General features: G+C 44.6%; 1 protein-coding gene across 5 annotated transcripts in view; it reads right to left on the bottom strand.

Moving 5' to 3' along the window:
* The window catches only part of LOC110489533 (nuclear receptor coactivator 2), a 188,496-nt gene that overhangs the window by 85,634 nt on the left and 79,767 nt on the right, over positions 1-23,095 (bottom strand). For all 5 annotated transcript variants that reach the window (XM_090199235.1, XM_090199237.1, XM_090199236.1 and 2 more), the window contains exons 4-5: positions 20,892-21,064; positions 4,411-4,514 (exon numbers count right to left, since the gene is read on the bottom strand). In XM_090199235.1, the coding sequence (XP_090055361.1) occupies positions 4,411-4,514; positions 20,892-21,064 (277 nt within the window). The remainder of the gene's footprint in view (positions 1-4,410; positions 4,515-20,891; positions 21,065-23,095) is intronic.

The raw sequence follows: 23,095 nt of genomic DNA, 5'->3' as shown, positions 1-23,095 counted from the left end.
ATGCAACTCAATGCTAAATATAGCCTCCTCTCTTTCTCTCTCCCTCTCTCACTTTCCCCATCTGTCAGCATCCGGCAGACGGAGGGACGAACAGGGGGACCAGCGATTCCCACCCTACTCTCTCTCTGAGTAGGGACTCTGTTAGCTCTCTAACCAACGCTCTGTAGACAAAGGCCATCGGCAGGAGAAACACCCAGGTGCACTCGGACCCATCTGCAGGTTCAAGCTGTGCTCTCGTTGCAGTGTGGGCTGGTCTAACCAGACAAACAAGGACACTAGTGTGGTTTAAACCCCGACTTTACACCTCTTTCACATAGGATTCACATAGGATTCACTGTCTTGCTGTAAAAAAAAAAAAAAAACATATTTTAATTTTTTTTTAAATCAAAGAATGTTTTAAGAACTAAATTTATACAGTCCAATATATTATCACATTCTTGCCGAGAAAAACTGTTTACATCTCCCGTGCACATGCCGGAAAGTTTAAGTAGATGTCAGTAGATATTTCCACCGTCACAAAAACATGTATTATTCATTTAGGCAGCTCCTAAGAAACATTACAAAAATAATAATAATATGTATTTTCTAAATAATAAAATACCATGTGAGTATAGTTTTGAAAGTATCTTCATCATGATACCGGTAGAAAAATAATAGCAATCTATATTATCAATAGCGTGCAAGTTTTGTGTTTATATTTCACAACCTCCGCAGGCTTTTCGAGTAGCCCGTATGCAATCCGCAGGCTTTTAGAGTAGCCCGTATGCAATCCGCAGGCTTTTAGAGTAGCCCGTATGCAATCCGCAGGCTTTTAGAGTAGCCCGTATGCAATCCGCACGCTTTTAGAGTAGCCCGTATGCAATCCGCAGGCTTTTAGAGTAGCCCGTATGCAATCCGCAGGCTTTTAGAGTAGCCCGTATGCAATCCGCAGGCTTTTAGAGTAGCCCGTATGCAATCCGCAGGCTTTTAGAGTAGCCCGTATGCAATCCGCAGGCTTTTAGAGTAGCCCGTATGCAATCCGCAGGCATTTAGAGTAGCCCGTATGCAATCCGCAGGCTTTTAGAGTAGCCCGTATGCTATCCGCAGGCTTTTAGAGTAGCCCGTATGCAATCTGCAGGCTTTTAGAGTAGCCCGTATGCAATCCGCAGGCTTTTAGAGTAGCCCGTATGCAATCCGCAGGCATTTAGAGTAGCCCGTATGCAATCCGCAGGCTTTTAGAGTAGCCCGTATGCAATCCGCAGGCTTTTAGAGTAGCCCGTATGCTATCAACGACAAATAATGGTCCTACACTTGATTTAGACTACATTATAGCCTGCTAAATGTTTCTGATCAGTGATTTAGACTACATTATAGCCTGCTAAATGTTTCTGATCAGTGATTTAGACTACATTATAGCCTGCTAAATGTTTCTGATCAGTGATTTAGACTACATTATAGCCTGCTAAATGTTTCTGATCAGTGATTTTAGACTACATTATAGCCTGCTAAATGTTTCTGATCAGTGATAGATGGGCAAACGAATAGATGAGCTATATTTTGTTGCCTTACAACCTGGAATTAAAATATATTTTTTGGGAGGTTTGTATAATTTGATTTACACAACATTCCTACCACTTTGAAGATGCAAAATATTTATGGTGAAACAAAGAAGAACTAATACAGAAAAACTTAAACCCTGAACGTGCATAACTATTCAACCCCCAAAATCAATACTTTGTAGAGCCATCTTTTGCAGCAATTACAGCTGCAAGTCTCTTGGGTTATGTCTCTATAAGCTTGGCACATCTAGCCACTGGGATTTTTGCCCATTCTTCAAGGCAAAGCTACTCCAGCTCCTTCAAGTTGGTTCGGTTCTGCTGGGGTACAGCAATCTTGAAGTCATACCACAGATTCTCAATTGGATTGAGGTCTGGGCTTTGACTAGGACATTCCAAGACATTAAAATGTTTCCCCTTAAACCACTCGAGTGTTGCTTTAGCAGTATGCTTAGGGTCATTGTCCTGCTGGAAGGTGAACCTCCGTTCCAGGCTCAAATCTCTGGAAGACTGAAACAGGTTTCCCTCAAGGATTTCCCTGTATTTAGTGCCATGCATCATTCCTTCAATTCTGACCAGTTTCCCAGTCCCTGCCGATGAAAAACACCCCCAAAGCATGCTACCACTTCCGTGCTTCACTGTGGGGTTGGCGTTCTTGGGGTGATGAGAGGTGTTGGGTTTGCGCCAGACATAACGTGTTTCTTGATGGCCAAAACGCTCAATTTTAATCTCATCTGACCAGAGTACCTTCTTCCATATGTTTGGGGAGTCTCCCACGTGCCTTTTGGCGAACAGCAAATATGTTTGATTCTTTTTTTCTTTAAGCGATGGCTTTTTTCTGGCCACTCTTCCATAAAGCCCAACTCTGTGGAGTGTACGGCTTAAAGTGGTCCTATGGACAGATACTCCAATCTCCGCCGTGGAGCTTTGCAGCTCCTTCAGGATTATCTTTGGTCTCTTTCTCGCCTCTCGGATTAATGCCATCCTTGCCTGGTCCGTGAGTTTTGGTGGGCGGCCCTCTCTTGGCAGGTTTGTTGTGGTGCCATATTCTTTCAATTTTTTAATAATGGATTTAATGGTGCTCAGTGGGATGTTCAAAGTTTCTGATATTTTTTTATAACCCAACCCTGATCTGTACTTCCCCACAACGTTGTCCCTGACCTGTTTGGAGAGCTCCTTGGTCTTCATAGTGCCCCTTGCTTAGTGGTGTTGCAGACTCTGGGGCCTTTCAGAACAGGTGTTTATATACTGAGATCATGTGACACACAGGTGGACTTTATTTAACTAATTGTGTGATTTCTGAAGGTAAATGGTTGCACCAGATCTTATTTAGGGGCGTCATAGCACAGGGGGTAAATACATACGCACGCACCACTTTTCAGTTTAAAATGTTATTTGTTAATTTCACTTCACCAATTTGGACTATTTTGTGTATGTCCTTTACATGAAATCCAAACAAAAATCTATTAAAATTGCAGGTTATAATGCATTAAAATAGAAAAAATGCAAAGGGGGGTGAATACTTAGGCACTGTAATTAACCAAATCTCGGTCTATCGAGATTCTCTGTAGCTCAGAAGAACACGGTGCCTTGTTAGCTAGCTAGATCCTCTGTAGCTCAGTTGGTAGAGCACGGTGCCTTGTTAGCTAGCTAGATTCTCTGTAGCTCAGTAGAACACGGTGCCTTGTTAGCTAGCTAGATTCTCTGTAGCTCAGTTGGTAGAGCACGGTGCCTTGTTAGCTAGCTAGATCCTCTGTAGCTCAGTAGAACATGGTACCTTGTTAGCTAGCTAGATCCTCTGTAGCTCAGAAGAACACGGTGCCTTGTTAGCTAGCTAGATCCTCTGTAGCTCAGAAGAACACGGTGCCTTGTTAGCTAGCTAGATCCTCTGTAGCTCAGAAGAACACGGTGCCTTGTTAGCTAGCTAGATCCTCTGTAGCTCAGAAGAACACGGTGCCTTGTTAGCTAGCTAGATCCTCTGTAGCTCAGTAGAACACGGTGCCTTGTTAGCTAGCTAGATTCTCTGTAGCTCAGAAGAACACAGTACCTTGTTAGCTAGCTAGATCCTCTGTAGCTCAGTAGAACACGGTGCCTTGTTAGCTAGCTAGATTCTCTGTAGCTCAGTTGGTAGAGCACGGTGCCTTGTTAGCTAGCTAGATTCTCTGTAGCTCAGTTGGTAGAACACGGTGCCTTGTTAGCTAGCTAGATTCTCTGTAGCTCAGTTGGTAGAGCACGGTGCCTTGTTAGCTAGCTAGATTCTCTGTAGCTCAGTAGAGCACCTTGTTAGCTAGCTAGATTCTCTGTAGCTCAGTAGAACACAGTGCCTTGTTAGCTAGCTAGATTCTCTGTAGCTCAGTTGGTAGAGCACGGTGCCTTGTTAGCTAGCTAGATCCTCTGTAGCTCAGTAGAACACGGTACCTTGTTAGCTAGCTAGATTCTCTGTAGCTCAGTAGAACACGGTACCTTGTTAGCTAGCTAGATCCTCTGTAGCTCAGTAGAACATGGTACCTTGTTAGCTAGCTAGATCCTCTGTAGCTCAGTAGAGCACCTTGTTAGCTAGCTAGACCCTCTGTAGCTCAGTAGAACACGGTACCTTGTTTGCTAGCTAGATCCTCTGTAGCTCAGTAGAACATGGTACCTTGTTAGCTAGCTAGATCCTCTGTAGCTCAGATGGCAGAACACGGAACCTTGTTAGCTAGCTAGATCCTCTGTAGCTCAGTAGAGCACCTTGTCAGCTAGCTAGATCCTCTGTAGCTCAGTAGAGCACCTTGTTAGCTAGGTAGATCCTCTGTAGCTCAGAAGAACAAGGTGCCTGGACTGCCTGGATAAAGCGTAGACGAATTATCCCAAGAGTAGCAACATCACTCAGACTCACCTCCAGCATCATTGGCCCGAGAGCGTCCTTGTCGATGATGCTTTGGCCCGTCGACGACACATCCGCCTTCTGTACCTCCTCCTCATTGGCCGCGGCTGCTTTCTCTGTGGGAAAGACAACCAATCAGACGTCTTATTGTCTTTCCCTTTTACCTAACATGGGGAAGGTCACAGCTTCATCAACAGACAGGTCGTTGTACTGAGCAGACAACGCAGATGGGAGGAGTCAAACGGCATCATTATTTGTATTTCTTTTAAAGCACCGTCACACACCAGATAGGTGCAGTGAAATGTGCTGTTTTACAGGGTCGGCGATAGTATTACGCAGACCTTGGAGAAAATGACGGTTAAGTGCCTTGCTCAAGAGCATTTTTTTTTGCTTTGTCAGCTCGGGTATTTGAATCAGTGACCTTTCGGTTACTGGCCCAAACACTCTAACTGCTAGGTTACCTGCCACCCTAGTCCCTATATAATGCAGTACTTTGGACCAGGGCGTTAAAAGTAGTGCACTACAAAAGGGAAAAGGGAGCCATTTGGGACGTAGACAACAAGAAGTTAATTTGGATCCCCCAAGTTGTTCCTTGAGCTTCCTAAACGTCCTTCCTTCCTCCGTTTCACTGTTTCATAAAAGAGATGAACAGCAGTAATCACTCCATCTCTAATCATTCTCTAACCCATCTCTTATACAATCATCTTAATTCATGTCAAATGAGTCCTAATGTATGCTATGTGATCCCATTAACAAACCAGACCTTAGAGACATTCGCCCTCAAATCCTTCATTACAAAACACTGACCGACACTGAGCATGCAAAACATTAGGAACATTTCCATGACATACCAGCTGAATCCAAGTGAATGCTATGAGCCCTTCATGATCTCCCCTGCAACAATCAGTGTTAGATGAAGGGTTGGAGACGGGTTTAAGAATGATTTTTAAGCCTAGAGACAACTGAGACATGGATTGTGTATTCGTACCATTCTGAGGGTGAATGGGCAAGACTAAATATTTAAGTGCCTTTGAACGGGGGGGATATGGTAGTAAGTGACAGGCGCACCGGTTTGTGTCAAGAACTACAACGCTGCTGGGTTTGGTCCAACTTGACAACTGTAGGAAGCATTGGAGTCAACATGGACTAGCAATCATTAGGAAATACTTTTGACAACTTATATAGTCCATGCCTTGACAAATTGAGTCTGTTCTGAGGGCAAAAGAGGGTACAACTCAATATTAGGAAGGTGTTCTTAATGTTTGGTACACTCGGTGTAAATAGGCAACATCACACAAAATATGTCCCAAATACCACACTACTCCCTATATAGTGCACTAAATTTGACCAGGGCCCTACATACCACCCTATATAGTGCACTAAATTTGACCAGGGCCCTAAATACCACCCTATTCCCTATATAGTGCACTACTTTTGACCAGGGCCTATAGGGAAACCCATAGGGAGCTGGTCAAAAGTTGTGCACTATGTAGGAAATAGGGTGCCTTTAGTGATGCTGCATCAAAGTTCAAAGTGGTGTTTCTTTGAGGTTACAATGACCATACCACTGTACCGGCAGCATTATATCAGTAGGACCCTACCACTGTACCAACAGTATTATATCAGTAAGACCATACCACTGCACTGGCAGTGTTATATCAGTAAGACCATACCACTGTACCAACAGTATTATATCAGTAAGACCATACCACTGTACCGACAGTATTATATCAGTAAGACCATACCACTGTACTGGCAGTATTATAGCAGCAAGACCCTACCACTGCGCTGGCAGTATTCTATCAGTAAGACCATACCACTGTACTGGCAGTATTATATCAGTAAGACCATACCACTGTACCGACAGTATTATATCAGTAAGACCATACCACTGTACTGACAGAATCAAATCAAGTTGTATTTGTCATATGCGCCGAATACAACCTTACAGTGAAATGCTTACTTACAAGCCCTTAACACTTATTTTTCTTAAAACTGCATTGTTGGTTAAGTAAAAACATTTAAATTACAACAACAAATAATTAAAAGAGCAGCAGTAAAATAACAGTAGCGAAGCTCTATACAGGGTATTACGGTAGAGAGTCAATGTGGAGGCTATATACAGGGTATTACGGTACAGAGTCAATGTGGAGGCTATATACAGGGTGTTACGGTACAGAGTCAATGTGGAGGCTATATACAGGGGGTACCTGTACAGAGTCAATGTGGAGGCTTTATACAGGGGGTACTGGTACAGAGTCAATGTGGAGGCTATATACAGGGTGTTACGGTACAGAGTCAATGTGGAGGCTATATACAGGGGGTACCTGTACAGAGTCAATGTGGAGGCTATATACAGGGGGTACTGGTACAGAGTCAATGTGGAGGCTATATGCAGGGTGTTACGGTACAGAGTCAATGTGGAGGCTATATACAGGGGGTACCTGTACAGAGTCAATGTGGAGGCTTTATACAGGGGGTACTGGTACAGAGTCAATGTGGAGGCTATATACAGGGTGTTACGGTACAGAGTCAATGTGGAGGCTATATACAGGGGGTACCTGTACAGAGTCAATGTGGAGGCTATATACAGGGGGTACTGGTACAGAGTCAATGTGGAGGCTATATGCAGGGGGTACCTGTACAGAGTCAATGTGGAGGCTATATACAGGGGGTACCTGTACAGAGTCAATGTGGAGGCTATATACAAAGGGTACCTGTACAGAGTCAATGTGGAGGCTATATACAGGGGGTACCGGTACAGAGTCAATGTGGAGGCTATATACAGGGGGTACCTGTACAGAGTCAATGTGGAGGCTATATACAGGGGGTACTGGTACAGAGTCAATGTGGAGGCTATATACAGGGGGTACCGGTACAGAGTCAATGTGGAGGCTATATACAGGGGGTACCGGTACAGAGTCAATGTGGAGACTATATACAGGGGGTACCGGTACAGAGTCAATGTGGAGGCTATATACAGGGGATTACGGTACAGAGTCAATGTGGAGACTATATACAGGGTATTACGGTACAGAGTCAATGTGGAGGCTATATACAAGGTATTACGGTGCAGAGTCAATGTGGAGGCTATATACAGGGGGTACCGGTACAGAGTCAATGTGGAGGCTATATACAAGGGGGTACCGGTACAGAGTCAATGTGGAGACTATATACAGGGGGTACCGGTAGAGAGTCAATGTGGAGGCTATATACAGGGGGTACCGGTACAGAGTCAATGTGGAGGCTATATACAGGGGGTACCGGTACAGAGTCAATGTGGAGGCTATACCCATGTCAGAGACGCAAACTCGGTCTCAACCTTTAAGTCTCTACTGAAGACTCATCTCTTCAGTGGGTCATATGATTGAGTGTAGTCTGGCCCAGGAGTGGGAGGGTGAACGGAAAGGCTCTGGAGCAACGAACCACCCTTGCTGTCTCTGCCTGGCCGGTTCCCCTCTTTCCACTGGGATTCTCTGCCTCTAACCCTATTACAGGGGCTGAGTCACTGGCTTTACTGGGGCTCTCTCATGCCGTCCCTGGAGGAGGTGCGTCACCTGAGTGGGTTGAGTCACTGATGTGGTCATCCTGTCTGGGTTGGCGCCCCCCCCCCCCCCCCCCCCCCCCCCCCCTTAAGTTGTGCCGTGGCGGAGGTCTTTGTGGGCTATACTCAGCCTTGTCTCAGGATGGTAAGTTGGTGGTTGAAGATATCCCTCTAGTGGTGTGGGGGCTGTGCTTTGGCAAAGTGGGTGGGGTTATATCCTTCCTGTTTGGCCCTGTCCGGGGGTGTCCTCGGAGTGGGCCACAGTGTCTCCTGACCCCTCCTGTCTCAGCCTCCAGTATTTATGCTGCAGTAGTTTATGTGTCGGGGGGCTAGGGTCAGTTTGTTATATCTGGAGTACTTCTCCTGTCCTATTCGGTGTCCTGTGTGAATCTAAGTGTGCGTTCTCTAATTCTCTCCTTCTCTCTTTCTCTCTCTCGGAGGACCTGAGCCCTAGGACCATGCCCCAGGACTACCTGACATGATGACTCCTTGCTGTCCCCAGTCCACCTGGCTGTGCTGCTGCTCCAGTTTCAACTGTTCTGCCTTATTATTATTCGACCATGCTGATCATTTATGAACATTTGAACATCTTGGCCATGTTCTGTTATAATCTCCACCCGGCACAGCCAGAAGAGGACTGGCCATCCCACATATGCTCTCTCTAATTCTCTCTTTCTTTCTCTCTCTCGGAGGACCTGAGCCCTAGGACCATGCCCCAGGAATACCTGACATGATGACTCCTTGCTGTCCCCAGTCCACCTGACTGTGCTGCTGCTCCAGTTTCAACTATTCTGCCTTATTATTATTCGACCATGCTGGTCATTTATGAACATTTGAACATCTTGACCATGTTTTGTTATAATCTCCACCCGGCACAGCCAGAAGAGGACTGGCCACCCCACATAGCCTGGTTCCTCTCTAGGTTTCTTCCTAGGTTTTGGCCTTTCTAGGGAGTTTTTCCTAGCCACCGTGCTTCTTCACCTGCATTGCTTGCTGTTTGGGGTTTTAGGCTGGGTTTCTGTACAGCACTTTGAGATATCAGCTGATGTACGAAGGGCTATATAAAATAAATTTGATTGATTGATTGATATATACAGGGTGTTACGGTACAGAGTCAATGTGGAGGCTATATACAGGGGGTACCTGTACAGAGTCAATGTGGAGGCTATATACAGGGTGTTACGGTACAGAGTCAATGTGGAGGCTATATACAGGGGGTACTGGTACAGAGTCAATGTGGAGGCTATATACAGGGGGTACCTGTACAGAGTCAATGTGGAGGCTATATACAGGGGGTACCGGTACAGAGTCAATGTGGAGGCTATATACAGGGGGTACCGGTACAGAGTCAATGTGGAGGCTATATACAGGGGGTACCGGTACAGAGTCAATGTGGAGACTATATACAGGGGGTACCGGTACAGAGTCAATGTGGAGGCTATATACAGGGGATTACGGAACAGAGTCAATGTGGAGACTATATACAGGGTATTACGGTACAGAGTCAATGTGGAGGCTATATACAAGGTATTACGGTGCAGAGTCAATGTGGAGGCTATATACAGGGGGTACCGGTACAGAGTCAATGTGGAGGCTATATACAAGGGGGTACCGGTACAGAGTCAATGTGGAGACTATATACAGGGGGTACCGGTAGAGAGTCAATGTGGAGGCTATATACAGGGGGTACCGGTACAGAGTCAATGTGGAGGCTATATACAGGGGGTACCGGTACAGAGTCAATGTGGAGACTATATACAGGGGGTACCTGTACAGAGTCAATGTGGAGACTATATACAGGGAGTACCAGTACAGAGTCAAGACAATATACAGGGTATTACGGTAGAGAGTCAATGTGGAGACTATATACAGGGGGTACCGGTACAGAGTCAATGTGGAGGCTATATACAGGGGGTAACGGTACAGAGTCAATGTGGAGGCTATATACAGGGAGTACCGGTACAGAGTCAATGTGGAGGCTATATACAGGGGGTACCGGTACAGAGTCAATGTGGAGGCTATATACAGGGGGTACCGGTACAGAGTCAATGTGGAGGCTATATACAGGGGGTACCGGTACAGAGTCAATGTGGAGGCTATATACAGGGGGTACCGGTACAGAGTCAATGTGGAGGCTATATACAGGGGGTACCGGTACAGAGTCAATGTGGAGGCTATATACAGGGGGTACCGGTACAGAGTCAATGTGGAGGCTATATACAGGGGGTACCGGTACAGAGTCAATGTGGAGACTATATACAGGGGGTACCGGTACAGAGTCAATGTGGAGGCTATATACAGGGGGTACTGGTACAGAGTCAATGTGGAGGCTATATACAGGGGGTACCGGTACAGAGTCAATGTGGAGGCTATATACAGGGGGTACCGGTACAGAGTCAATGTGGAGGCTATATACAGGGGGTACTGGTACAGAGTCAATGTGGAGGCTATATACAGGGGGTATCGGTACAGAGTCAATGTGGAGGCTATATACAGGGGGTACCGGTACAGAGTCAATGTGGAGGCTATATACAGGGGGTACTGGTACAGAGTCAATGTGGAGGCTATATACAGGGGGTACTGGTACAGAGTCAATGTGGAGACTATATACAGGGGGTACTGGTACAGAGTCAATGTGGAGACTATATACAGGGGGTACCGGTACAGAGTCAATGTGGAGGCTATATACAGGGGGTACCAGTACAGAGTCAATGTGGAGGCTATATACATGGGGTACCGGTACAGAGTCAATGTGGAGGCTATATACAGGGGGTACCGGTACAGAGTCAATGTGGAGGCTATATACAGGGAGTACTGGTACAGAGTCAATGTGGAGGCTATATACAGGGGTACTGGTACAGAGTCAATGTGGAGGCTATATACAGGGGGTACTGGTACAGAGTCAATGTGGAGGCTATATACAGGGGGTACTGGTACAGAGTCAATGTGGAGGCTATATACAGAGGGTACCGGTACAGAGTCAATGTGGAGGCTATATACAGGGTATTACGGTACAGAGTCAATGTGGAGGCTATATACAGGGGGTACTGGTACAGAGTCAATGTGGAGGCTATATACAGGGGGTACTGGTACAGAGTCAATGTGGAGGCTATATACAGGGGGTACTGGTACAGAGTCAATGTGGAGGCTATATACAGGGGGGTACTGGTACAGAGTCAATGTGGAGGCTATATACAGGGGGTACCGGTACAGAGTCAATGTGGAGGCTATATGCAGGGGGTACCGGTACAGAGTCAATGTGGAGGCTATATACAGGGGGTACCGGTACAGAGTCAATGTGGAGGCTATATACAGGGGGTACTGGTACAGAGTCAATGTGGAGGCTATATACAGGGGGGTACTGGTACAGAGTCAATGTGGAGGCTATATACAGGGGGTACCGGTACAGAGTCAATGTGGAGGCTATATGCAGGGGGTACCGGTACAGAGTCAATGTGGAGGCTATATACAGGGGGTACCGGTACAGAGTCAATGTGGAGGCTATATACAGGGGGTACTGGTACAGAGTCAATGTGGAGGCTATATACAGGGGGTACTGGTACAGAGTCAATGTGGAGGCTATATACAGGGGGTACCGGTACAGAGTCAATGTGGAGGCTATATGCAGGGGGTACTGGTACAGAGTCAATGTGGAGGCTATATACAGGGGGTACTGGTACAGAGTCAATGTGGAGGCTATATACAGGGGGTACCGGTACAGAGTCAATGTGGAGACTATATACAGGGGGTACTGGTACAGAGTCAATGTGGAGACTATATACAGGGGGTACTGGTACAGAGTCAATGTGGAGACTATATACAGGGGGTACTGGTACAGAGTCAATGTGGAGACTATATACAGGGTATTACGGTACAGAGTCAATGTGGAGACTATATACAGAGTATTACGGTACAGAGTCAAGTGGAGACTATATACAGGGTATTACGGTACAGAGTCAAGTGGAGACTATATACAGGGGGTACCGGTACAGAGTCAATGTGGAGGCTATATACAGGGGGTACCGGTACAGAGTCAATGTGGATGCTATATACAGGGGGTACTGGTACAGAGTCAATGTGGAGGCTATATACAGGGGGTACCGGTACAGAGTCAATGTGCGGGGGCACCGGTTAGTCGGGGTAATATGTCCATAAGGCCATACCTCTGTACTGACAGTATTAGATAAGTAAGGCCATATCACTGTACTGACAGTATTAGATAAGGCCATACCTCTGTACTGACAATATTAGATAAGGCCATACCTCTGTACTGACAATATTAGATAAGGCCATACCTCTGTACTGACAATATTAGATAAGGCCATACCTCTGTACTGACAATATTAGATAAGGCCATACCTCTGTACTGACAATATTAGATAAGGCCATACCTCTGTACTGACAATATTAGATAAGGCCATACCTCTGTACTGACAATATTAGATAAGGCCATACCTCTGTACTGACAATATTAGATAAGGCCATACCTCTGTACTGACAATATTAGATAAGGCCATACCTCTGTACTGACAATATTAGATAAGGCCATACCACTGGATCGCAGTACAGTGGTCTAAGGCAGTGCATCGCAGTACAGTGGTCTAAGGCACTGCATCGCAGTACAGTGGTCTAAGGCACTGCATCGCAGTACAGTGGTCTAAGGCACTGGATCGCAGTACAGTGGTCTAAGGCACTGCATCGCAGTACAGTGGTCTAAGGCACTGCATCGCAGTACAGTGGTCTAAGGCACTGCATCACAGTACAGTGGTCTAAGGCACTGCATCGCAGTACAGTGGTCTAAGGCACTGCATCACAGTACAGTGGTCTAAGGCATGACACACGTTGATGTGTGAAGCAGCATCCTCCGTCCTGCATGACACATGTTGATGCAGCAGGTCTGGTGCAGGACCAGCAGACTTCGGTAAACCAAGCACAGTGCTGCAATAAGTACATCATTACTCACTAAAGGACATTCAGAGACTTGTCCCGAAGCCACTCCTGCGTTGTCTTGGTTGAGTGCTTAGGGTTGTTGTCCTGTTGGAAGGTGAATTTTCACCCCAGTCTGAGGTCCAGAGCGCTCTGGAACAGGTTTTCATCAATGATCTCTCTGTACTTTGCTCTGTTCATCTTTCCCTCGTTCCTGACTAGTCTCCCAGAAAAACCTCCCCACAGCATGATTCTGCCACCACCAGGCTTCACCGTAGGGATGGTGCCAGGTTTCCTCCAAACGTGACGCTTGGCATTCAGGCCAAACAGTTCCATCTTGGTTTCATCAGACCAGACAATCTTGTTTCTCATGGTGTGAGAGTCCTTTAGGTGTCTTCTGGCAAACTCCAAGTGGGCTGTCATGTGTCCTTCAATCTGGCCACTCTAACATAAAAGCCTGGTTAGTGGAGTGCTGCAGAAATTGTTGTCCTTCGGCAGGTTCTCCCATCTCCACAGAGGAACTCTGCAGTGCTTTCAGAGTGACCATTGGGTTCTTGGTCACCTCCCTGACCAAAGCCCTTCTCCTCTGATTACTCAGTTTGGCCGGGCGGCCAGATCTAGGAAGAGTCTTGGTGGTTCCAAACTTCTTTCATTTAAGAGTGATGGAGGCCACTGTGTTCTTGGGGACCTTCAATGCTGCAGAAACGTTTTGGTACCCTTCCCCAGATCTGTGCCTCGACACAGTCCGGTCTCTTAGCTCTACGGACAATTCCTTCAACCCCATGGCTTGGTTTTTGCTCTGACATGCACTATCAACTGTGATACCTTATATTAGACAGGTGTGTGCCTTTACAAATCACGTCCAATCAATTGAATTTACCACAGGTGGACTCCAATCAAGTTATAGAAACATCGCAAGGAAGATCAATGGAAACAGGATGCACCTGAAGTCAATTTCAGGCCTCATAGCAAAGGGTTTGAATAAATAAGGTATTATTTATTTATTACACACTAGCAAAAATGTCAAAAAAAAACAGATTTTGCTTTGTCGTTATGGAAATTATTTAATTTCTACACATTAACAAAACGTGGGAAAAGCCAATGGGACTGAAAACTTTATGAAATCACCATGTTGACAATCCACCAATTTAAGGAGAATGTACAGACGATGTGCTGAGATGAGAAACACTCAAAAGAACACAAGTTAGACGACTAAATTAATGTTTTAAATAGCTAGCGCCTTCCTGGGATTTTCATGAATGGCTATTGAAAGGACAGATCAGTTGATGTGATGTGGTCCAGACTAAATGTTCAGATGATTGGTGATGCCAAGGGTCTATTATCCCTCCAATCAGGTCCTGTTGGCCTGGTACTCAGGGCTCTACTGTCCCTCCATCAGGTCCTAATGGCCTGGTACTCAGGGCTCTACTGTCCCTCCATCAGGTCCTAATGGCCTGGTACTCAGGGCTCTACTGTCCCTCCATCAGGTCCTAATGGCCTGGTACTCAGGGCTCTACTGTCCCTCCATCAGGTCCTAATGGCCTGGTACTCAGGGCTCTACTGTCCCTCCATCAGGTCCTAATGGCCTGGTACTCAGGGCTCTACTGTCCCTCCATCAGGTCCTAATGGCCTGGTACTCAGGGCTCTACTGTCCCTCCATCAGGTCCTGTTGGCCTGGTACTCAGGGCTCTACTGTCCCTCCATCAGGTCCTAATGGCCTGGTACTCAGGGCTCTACTGTCCCTCCATCAGGTCCTGATGGCCTGGCACTCAGGGCTCTACTGTCCCTCCATCAGGTCCTGATGGCCTGATACTCAGGGCTCTACTGTCCCTCCATCAGGTCCTGATGGCCTGGTACTCAGGGCTCTACTGTCCCTCCATCAGGTCCTGATGGCCTGGTACTCAGGGCTCTACTGTCCCTCCATCAGGTCCTAATGGCCTGGTACTGAGGGCTCTATTGTCCCTCCATCAGGTCCTAATGACCCGGTACTCAGAGATCTATTGTCCCTCCATCAGGTTCTAATGGCCCGGTACTCAGAGATATATTGTCCCTCTAACCACTCTGACATCAATATAAATGCATTGAAAATCACATCAAAACACACATCACCAAAACAGAATCAGGCTTTTAAAACTGACCTCACTGTGATTGGTCAATTTGAAGAAAGAAGTTCAACGACAGAAACTCAGTGTAAAACATGGTCTTTGTCGATGTTGTTTCAAAGTCTAACACAATGAAATGGACAGCACATCCTATATGCATATTAGAGCTCATTAATAGGCCTATATATAAGAGCCCAAGCCCCCCCCCCCAAAAAATCATGAATTAAAATAATGACTGCAGCCATTGTACAAAATATTGCCATCCTAATATTACACATGACAGAAGGAAAAATATATATACTGATTTAAGATATCTTTGGTACAAAAATTGATCTAGCCTAAATTAAACAAATTCAGATTTAGCCTAAATTAAACAAATTCGGATTTAGCCTAAATTAAACAAATTCAGATTTAGCCTAAATGTAACAAATTCAGATTTAGCCTAAATGTAACAAATTCAGATTTAGCCTAAATTAAACAAATTCAGATTTAGCCTAAATGTAACAAATTCAGATTTAGCCTAAATGTAACAAATTCAGATTTAGCCTAAATTAAACAAATTCAGATTTAGCCTAAATTAAACAAATTCGGATTTAGCCTAAATTAAACAAATTCGGATTTAGCCTACAATTATTGCGAATTTGTTTTACATTTTGAACAGCCTACTAATAGTACTTTAAAGATACATAAATAATTTGACTGACACGTTATTTTAGTCTATACGGAATATATCACCAACGTGCGTTTAAATCTCCTACCCTCTTTCCTTCATTCATTTCTCCCGCGCGCAGAGAGAACGGCTGTCAACAGTTTAATGAAATATGTTTTGTTGTGAAAACATGTTACTATCGATGTTCCTGAACAGATTTCACTTGGTCTCCCACACGAAGCACTGGGTAGCTGCAGGAACAAGGTTGGAGAACCCATAGCATACAGAGTTTGGGTGGAGGGAGAAAAAAAATCACCTGTGGCGCAGCGAAATTACCGGAGTAGACGACCCGAAATGAGTGAAAAACATACCGGCGGGAAACTGGACTTTATGCACTATTCCGGTGCATTTGGATGAAATGTGTTCCTGTTCGTGTGATAATGGGTCATTCTAAATCTAAAACTAGTTTTACATATTAGTAAAGACAAGATTAAATTGAGAAAAGTCTGATCAGTGTGCAGCCTGAGGTAAGCAAGCTTCTTCTTTTTACTCCTCAAGTCTACAGTCGCATCATGCAGCCCATCCATATATGTTTTGATTTCTAAGACATTATAATAACTCTGTTGTTGTTGTTGTTGTTGTTTGTGTCGCACTCCTTTGCTTTCTCTTTGGCCAGGTCGCAGTTGTAAATGAGAACTTGTTCTCAGACTGGCCTACCTGGTTAAATAAATGAAATAAAACAACATTCTAAAGGTTTGTATAATTCAAAATGAATGTTGCCAAATAACTGTAAATCTAGCATATAGGGGCCTGTTTCAAATTAAATCACTTTTATGCTCAACATAGACACTTCATATCCGCCCACTCTCGCTCTGGAAAGGGGAAAAATATATATGTATTTCATTCAGCTAAGTTCATTTTTATTATTCTTAATATAAAATCATATAAAAGAATGACACAGGACTGATAACATATATTGTCAGCTAAATGAACAAGTCTACAGCCTATATCATAGAGCATAGACAGATAACATACAGTATCTAGTCTGATAAATGAACAAGCCTACAGTCTATATCAGAGCATAGACAGATAACATACAGTATCTAGTCTGATAAATGAACAGACCTACAGTCTATATCATAGCCAGATAACATACAGTATCTAGTCTGATAAATGAACAAGCCTACAGTCTATAGCCAGATAACATACAGTATCTAGTCTGATAAATGAACAAGCCTACAGTCTATAGCCAGATAACATACAGTATCTAGTCTGATAAATGCACAAACCTACAGTCTATAGCCAGATAACATACAGTATCTAGTCTGATAAATTAACAGACCTACAGCCTATAGTCAGATAACATACAGTATCTAGTCTGATAAATGAACAAGCCTACAGTCTATATCATAGCCAGATAACATACAGTAGACTCATATTCTGTTCTTCTGAAATATATGTTCTTTATATCATAATGTATGGATTATCGACTAGATTCAGCCGCGGGACAATTTCTTTCTTGAGCGGTTGGTCTAGGGGCCATAATCATTTTTAGCAGCAATTTTTAGCGCAATGTCGAGCAGTGTAGTGTAGTGTAGCGCAATGTCGAGCAGTGTAGTGTAGTGTAGCGCAATGTCGAGCAGTGTAGTGTAGTGTAGCGCAATGTCGAGCAGTGTAGTGTAGTGTAGCGCAATGTCGAGCAGTGTAGTGTAGTGTAGCGCAATGTCGAGCAGTGTAGTGTAGTGTAGCGCAATGTCGAGCAGTGTAGTGTAGCGCAATGTCGAGCAGTGTAGTGTAGCGCAATGTCGAGCAGTGTAGTGTAGTGTAGCGCAATGTCGAGCAGTGTAGTGTAGTGTAGCGCAATGTCGAGTAGTGTAGTGTAGTGTAGCGCAATGTCGAGTAGTGTAGTGTAGTGTAGCGCAATGTCGAGCAGTGTAGTGTAGCGCAATGTCGAGCAGTGTAGTGTAGCGCAATGTCGAGCAGTGTAGTGTAGTGTAGCGCAATGTCGAGCAGTGTAGTGTAGTGTAGCGCAATGTCGAGTAGTGCAGTGTAGTGTAGCGCAATGTCGAGTAGTGTAGTGTAGTGTAGCGCAATGTCGAGTAGTGCAGTGTAATGTAGCGCAATGTCGAGTAGTGTAGTGTAGTGTAGCGCAATGTCGAGCAGTGTAGTGTAGTGTAGCGCAATGTCGAGTAGTGCAGTGTAGTGTAGCGCAATGTCGAGCAGTGTAGTGTAGTGTAGCGCAATGTCGAGTAGTGCAGTGTAGTGTAGCGCAATGTCGAGCAGTGTAGTGTAGCGCAATGTCGAGCAGTGTAGTGTAGTGTAGCGCAATGTCGAGCAGTGTAGTGTAGTGTAGCGCAATGTCGAGTAGTGCAGTGTAGTGTAGCGCAATGTCGAGTAGTGTAGTGTAGTGTAGTGCAATGTCGAGTAGTGTAGTGTAGTGTAGCGCAATGTCGAGCAGTGTAGTGTAGTGTAGCGCAATGTCGAGTAGTGCAGTGTAGTGTAGCGCAATGTCGAGTAGTGTAGTGTAGTGTAGCGCAATGTCCAGCAGTGTAGTGTAGTGCAATGTCGAGTAGTGTAGTGCAATGTCGAGCAGTGTAGTGTAGCGCAATGTCCAGCAGTGTAGTGTAGTGTAGTGTAGCGCAATGTCGAGCAGTGTAGTGTAGTACTGTATGTTCTCGGATGGGGCCACAGTGTCTCCTGACCCCTCCTGTCTCAGCCTCCAGCACTTTGAGATATCAGCTGATGTACGAAGGGCTATATAAATAAATACATTTGATTTAGTGTAGTGTAGCGCAATGTCGAGCAATGTAGTGTAGTGCAGTGTATTGTAGTGCAGTGCAGTGTATTGTAGTGTAGTGTAGTGCAGTGTATTGTATTGTATTGTATTGTATTGTAGTGCAGTGTATTGTAGTGTATTGTATTGTATTGTAGTGCAGTGTATTGTAGTGTAGTGCAGTGTATTGTAGTGCAGTGTATTGTAGTGCAGTGTATTGTAGTGTAGTGCAGTGTATTGTAGTGCAGTGTATTGTAGTGTAGTGCAGTGTATTGTAGTGCAGTGTATTGTAGTGTATTGTATTGTATTGTAGTGCAGTGTATTGTAGTGTAGTGCAGTGTATTGTAGTGCAGTGTATTGTAGTGCAGTGTATTGTAGTGTAGTGCAGTGTATTGTAGTGCAGTGTATTGTAGAGTAGTGTAGTGTATTGTAGTGCAGTGTATTGTAGAGTAGTGCAGTGTATTGTAGTGTAGTGCAGTGTATTGTAGTGCAGTGTATTGTAGTGTAGTGCAGTGTATTGTAGTGCAGTGTATTGTAGTGTAGTGCAGTGTATTGTAGTGCAGTGTATTGTAGTGCAGTGTATTGTAGAGTAGTGCAGTGTATTGTAGTGCAGTGTATTGTAGTGTAGTGCAGTGTATTGTAGTGTATTGTAGTGTAGTGCAGTGTATTGTAGTGCAGTGTATTGTAGTGCAGTGTATTGTAGTGTAGTGCAGTGTATTGTAGTGCAGTGTATTGTAGTGTAGTGCAGTGTATTGTAGTGCAGTGTATTGTAGTGTAGTGCAGTGCAGTGTATTGTAGTGTAGTGCAGTGTATTGTATTGTATTGTATTGTATTGTAGTGCAGTGTATTGTATTGTATTGTATTGTATTGTATTGTAGTGCAGTGTATTGTAGTGTATTGTATTGTATTGTAGTGCAGTGTATTGTAGTGTAGTGCAGTGTATTGTAGTGCAGTGTATTGTAGTGCAGTGTATTGTAGTGTAGTGCAGTGTATTGTAGTGCAGTGTATTGTAGTGTAGTGCAGTGTATTGTAGTGCAGTGTATTGTAGTGTATTGTATTGTATTGTAGTGCAGTGTATTGTAGTGTAGTGCAGTGTATTGTAGTGCAGTGTATTGTAGTGCAGTGTATTGTAGTGTAGTGCAGTGTATTGTAGTGCAGTGTATTGTAGAGTAGTGTAGTGTATTGTAGTGCAGTGTATTGTAGAGTAGTGCAGTGTATTGTAGTGTAGTGCAGTGTATTGTAGTGCAGTGTATTGTAGTGTAGTGCAGTGTATTGTAGTGCAGTGTATTGTAGTGTAGTGCAGTGTATTGTAGTGCAGTGTATTGTAGTGCAGTGTATTGTAGAGTAGTGCAGTGTATTGTAGTGCAGTGTATTGTAGTGTAGTGCAGTGTATTGTAGTGTATTGTAGTGCAGTGTATTGTAGTGCAGTGTATTGTAGTGCAGTGTATTGTAGTGTAGTGCAGTGTATTGTAGTGCAGTGTATTGTAGTGTAGTGCAGTGTATTGTAGTGCAGTGTATTGTAGTGTAGTGCAGTGTATTGTATTGTAGTGTAGTGCAGTGCAGTGTATTGTAGTGCAGTGTATTGTATTGTAGTGCAGTGTATTGTACTGCAGTGTATTGTAGTGTAGTGCAGTGTATTGTATTGTAGTGTAGTGTATTGTAGTGCAGTGTATTGTAGTGCAGTGTATTGTAGTGTAGTGCAGTGTATTGTAGTGTATTGTAGTGTATTGTAGTGCAGTGTATTGTATTGCAGTGTATTGTAGTGTAGTGCAGTGTAGTGTAGTGTAGTGCAGTGTATTGTAGTGTAGTGTAGTGTAGTGTAGTGTAGTGCAGTGTATTGTAGTGCAGTGTATTGTAGTGTAGTGCAGTGTATTGTAGTGTAGTGTAGTGTAGTGCAGTGTATTGTAGTGCAGTGTATTGTAGTGTAGTGCAGTGTATTGTAGTGCAGTGTATTGTAGTGTAGTGCAGTGTATTGTAGTGTAGTGCAGTGTATTGTATTGTAGTGTATTGTATTGTAGTGTAGTGCAGTGTATTGTATTGTATTGTATTGTATTGTAGTGCAGTGTATTGTATTGTAGTGTAGTGCAGTGTATTGTAGTGTAGTGCAGTGTATTGTAGTGTAGTGCAGTGTATTGTAGTGTAGTGCAGTGTATTGTATTGTAGTGTATTGTAGTGTAGTGCAGTGTATTGTAGTGTAGTGCAGTGTATTGTAGTGCAGTGTATTGTAGTGCAGTGTATTGTAGTGTAGTGTAGTGCAGTGTATTGTAGTGTAGTGCAGTGTATTGTATTGTAGTGTAGTGCAGTGTATTGTAGTGCAGTGTATTGTAGTGTAGTGCAGTGTATTGTAGTGCAGTGTATTGTAGTGCAGTGTGTTGTAGTGTAGTGCAGTGTATTGTAGTGCAGTGTATTGTAGTGTAGTGCAGTGTATTGTAGTGCAGTGTATTGTAGTGCAGTGTATTGTAGTGTAGTGTATTGCAGTGTTGTACCAGTGTATTGTACCTTGCTCCTTGATCTGTCGTATCTGTTTGACAGTCTCCTTCAGGATAGCACATTTGTCTGGTTTGACGTTGAAGTTATCGATGTCGTTGAAGTTAGCGAAGATCAGCTCGGCCAGCTCCTCAATGTACTTGTTCTCATGCTCACGGTTTCTCTTCTCGATGCTTTGTTTGGGGCTGAGGAGACAGGGAGGGTGGGGGGGCAGCATGAGACATGGCAGAGGTAGGGACAGATATAGAGAGACCAAGAGAGGGAGACGGTTAGAAAGACAGACAGGGAGAAATACAGAGAGTCAGACAGACAGAAAGAGAGAGAGACATGTAGAGAGAGAAAGTAGAGCATTAGCTTCACATTCCTGACTCTGTTCACACTGATTGAACTGTGCTTAGCTGTCCAATGTGTTACCTGTAGTAAAAAGGTACATGACAACAGCTTGGAGTTTGCCAAAAGGCACCTAATGGACTCAGACCATGAGAAGAAAGATTGTCTGGTCTGATGAAAGCAAGATTGAACTCCTTGGCCTAATTGCCAAGAGTCACGTCGGGAGGAAACCTGCCACCATCCCTACGATGAAGCATGGTGGTGGCAGCATCACTACGATGAAGCATGGTGGTGGCAGCATCACTACGATGAAGCATGGTGGTGGCAGCATCACTACGACGAAGCATGGTGGTGGCAGCATCACTACGACGAAGCATGGTGGTGGCAGCATCACTACGACAAAGCATGGTGGTGGCAGCATCACTACGACGAAGCATGGTGGTGGCAGCATCACTACGATGAAGCAAGGTGGTGGCAGCATCACTACAATGAAGCATGGTGGTGGCAGCATCACTACGACGAAGCATGGTGGTGGCAGCATCACTACGATGAAGCAAGGTGGTGGCAGCATCACTACGATGAAGCATGGTGGTGGAAGCATCACTACGATGAAGCATGGTGGTGGCAGGATCACTACGATGAAGCATGGTGGTGGCAGCATCACTACGATGAAGCATGGTGGTGGTGGCAGCATCACTACGATGAAGCATGGTGGTGGCAGCATCACTACGATGAAGCATGGTGGTGGCAGCATCACTACGATGAAGCATGGTGGTGGCAGCATCACTACGATGAAGCATGGTGGTGGCAGCATCACTACGATGAAGCATGGTGGTGGCAGCATCACTACGATGAAGCATGGTGGTGGCAGCATCACTACGATGAAGCATGGTGGTGGCAGCATCACTACGATGAAGCATGGTGGTGGCAGCATCATGCTGTGGGGATGTTTTCTGCGGCAGGGACTGGGAGACTAGTCAGAATCGAGGGAAAGATTAAGAGAGTATAACTACAGAGAAATCCTTGATGAAAACCTGCTCCTGAGCACTCAAGACCTCAGACCTTTCAACAGGACAACGACCCTAAGCACACAGCCAGGACAACGCAGGAGTGGCTTCGGGACAAGTCTCTGAATGTCCTTGAACGGCCCAGCCAGAGCCAGTCTTGAACTCTATCAAGCATCTCTGGAGAGACCTGAAAATAGCTGTGCAGCGATGCTCCCCAACCATCCTTACAGAGCTTGAGAGGATCTGCCCGAGAAGAATGGGAGAAACTCCACAAATACAGGTTTGCGGAAGCTTGTAGCGTCATACCCAATAACATTTGATGCTGTAATCTCTGCCAAAGGCTCTTCAACAAAGTACTGAGTAAAGGGTCTGAATACTTATGTAAAAATGGGATACATCTGGATTGTTTTTGTTTATACATTTGCAACAAAAAAACATTTCTTTGTCATTATGGGATATTGTGTGTAGATTGATGAGGGGGGGGGAAAAAATATTTAAATTAATTTTAGAATAAGGCTGTAATTTAACAAAATGTGTAATAAGTCAATGGGTCTGAATACTTTCTGAATGCACCGTGTATGTAAACAGGAGTAAGTGTGACCAGAAGCAGGATAAATGGATATATTCTAATGGTAACTGAAATCAGTAAACAGCAGTGGAGTGAAAGTGATAAACTAATCAATAATCATTTTAGCAGCAGCGTAGTGGCGGTAATAAACAAATCAATAATCATTTTAGCAGCAGTGTAGGTGTGAGGGAGAGCATTAGTTGTCGTGGGATAGAAGCTGTTTAGGAGTCTGTTTGTCTGTGCCTTGATGAACCGGTAGCACCTGATTCATACACCAATAATTAGGAAGCAGTAGACAGGCGACAGGTGTC

Source organism: Oncorhynchus mykiss, chromosome 15, assembly GCF_057628025.1.
Source record: "Oncorhynchus mykiss isolate SJ-2025 chromosome 15, ASM5762802v1, whole genome shotgun sequence".
NCBI classification, from domain to species: domain Eukaryota; kingdom Metazoa; phylum Chordata; class Actinopteri; order Salmoniformes; family Salmonidae; genus Oncorhynchus; species Oncorhynchus mykiss.
This window is presented reverse-complemented; position numbering and strand designations above follow the sequence as displayed.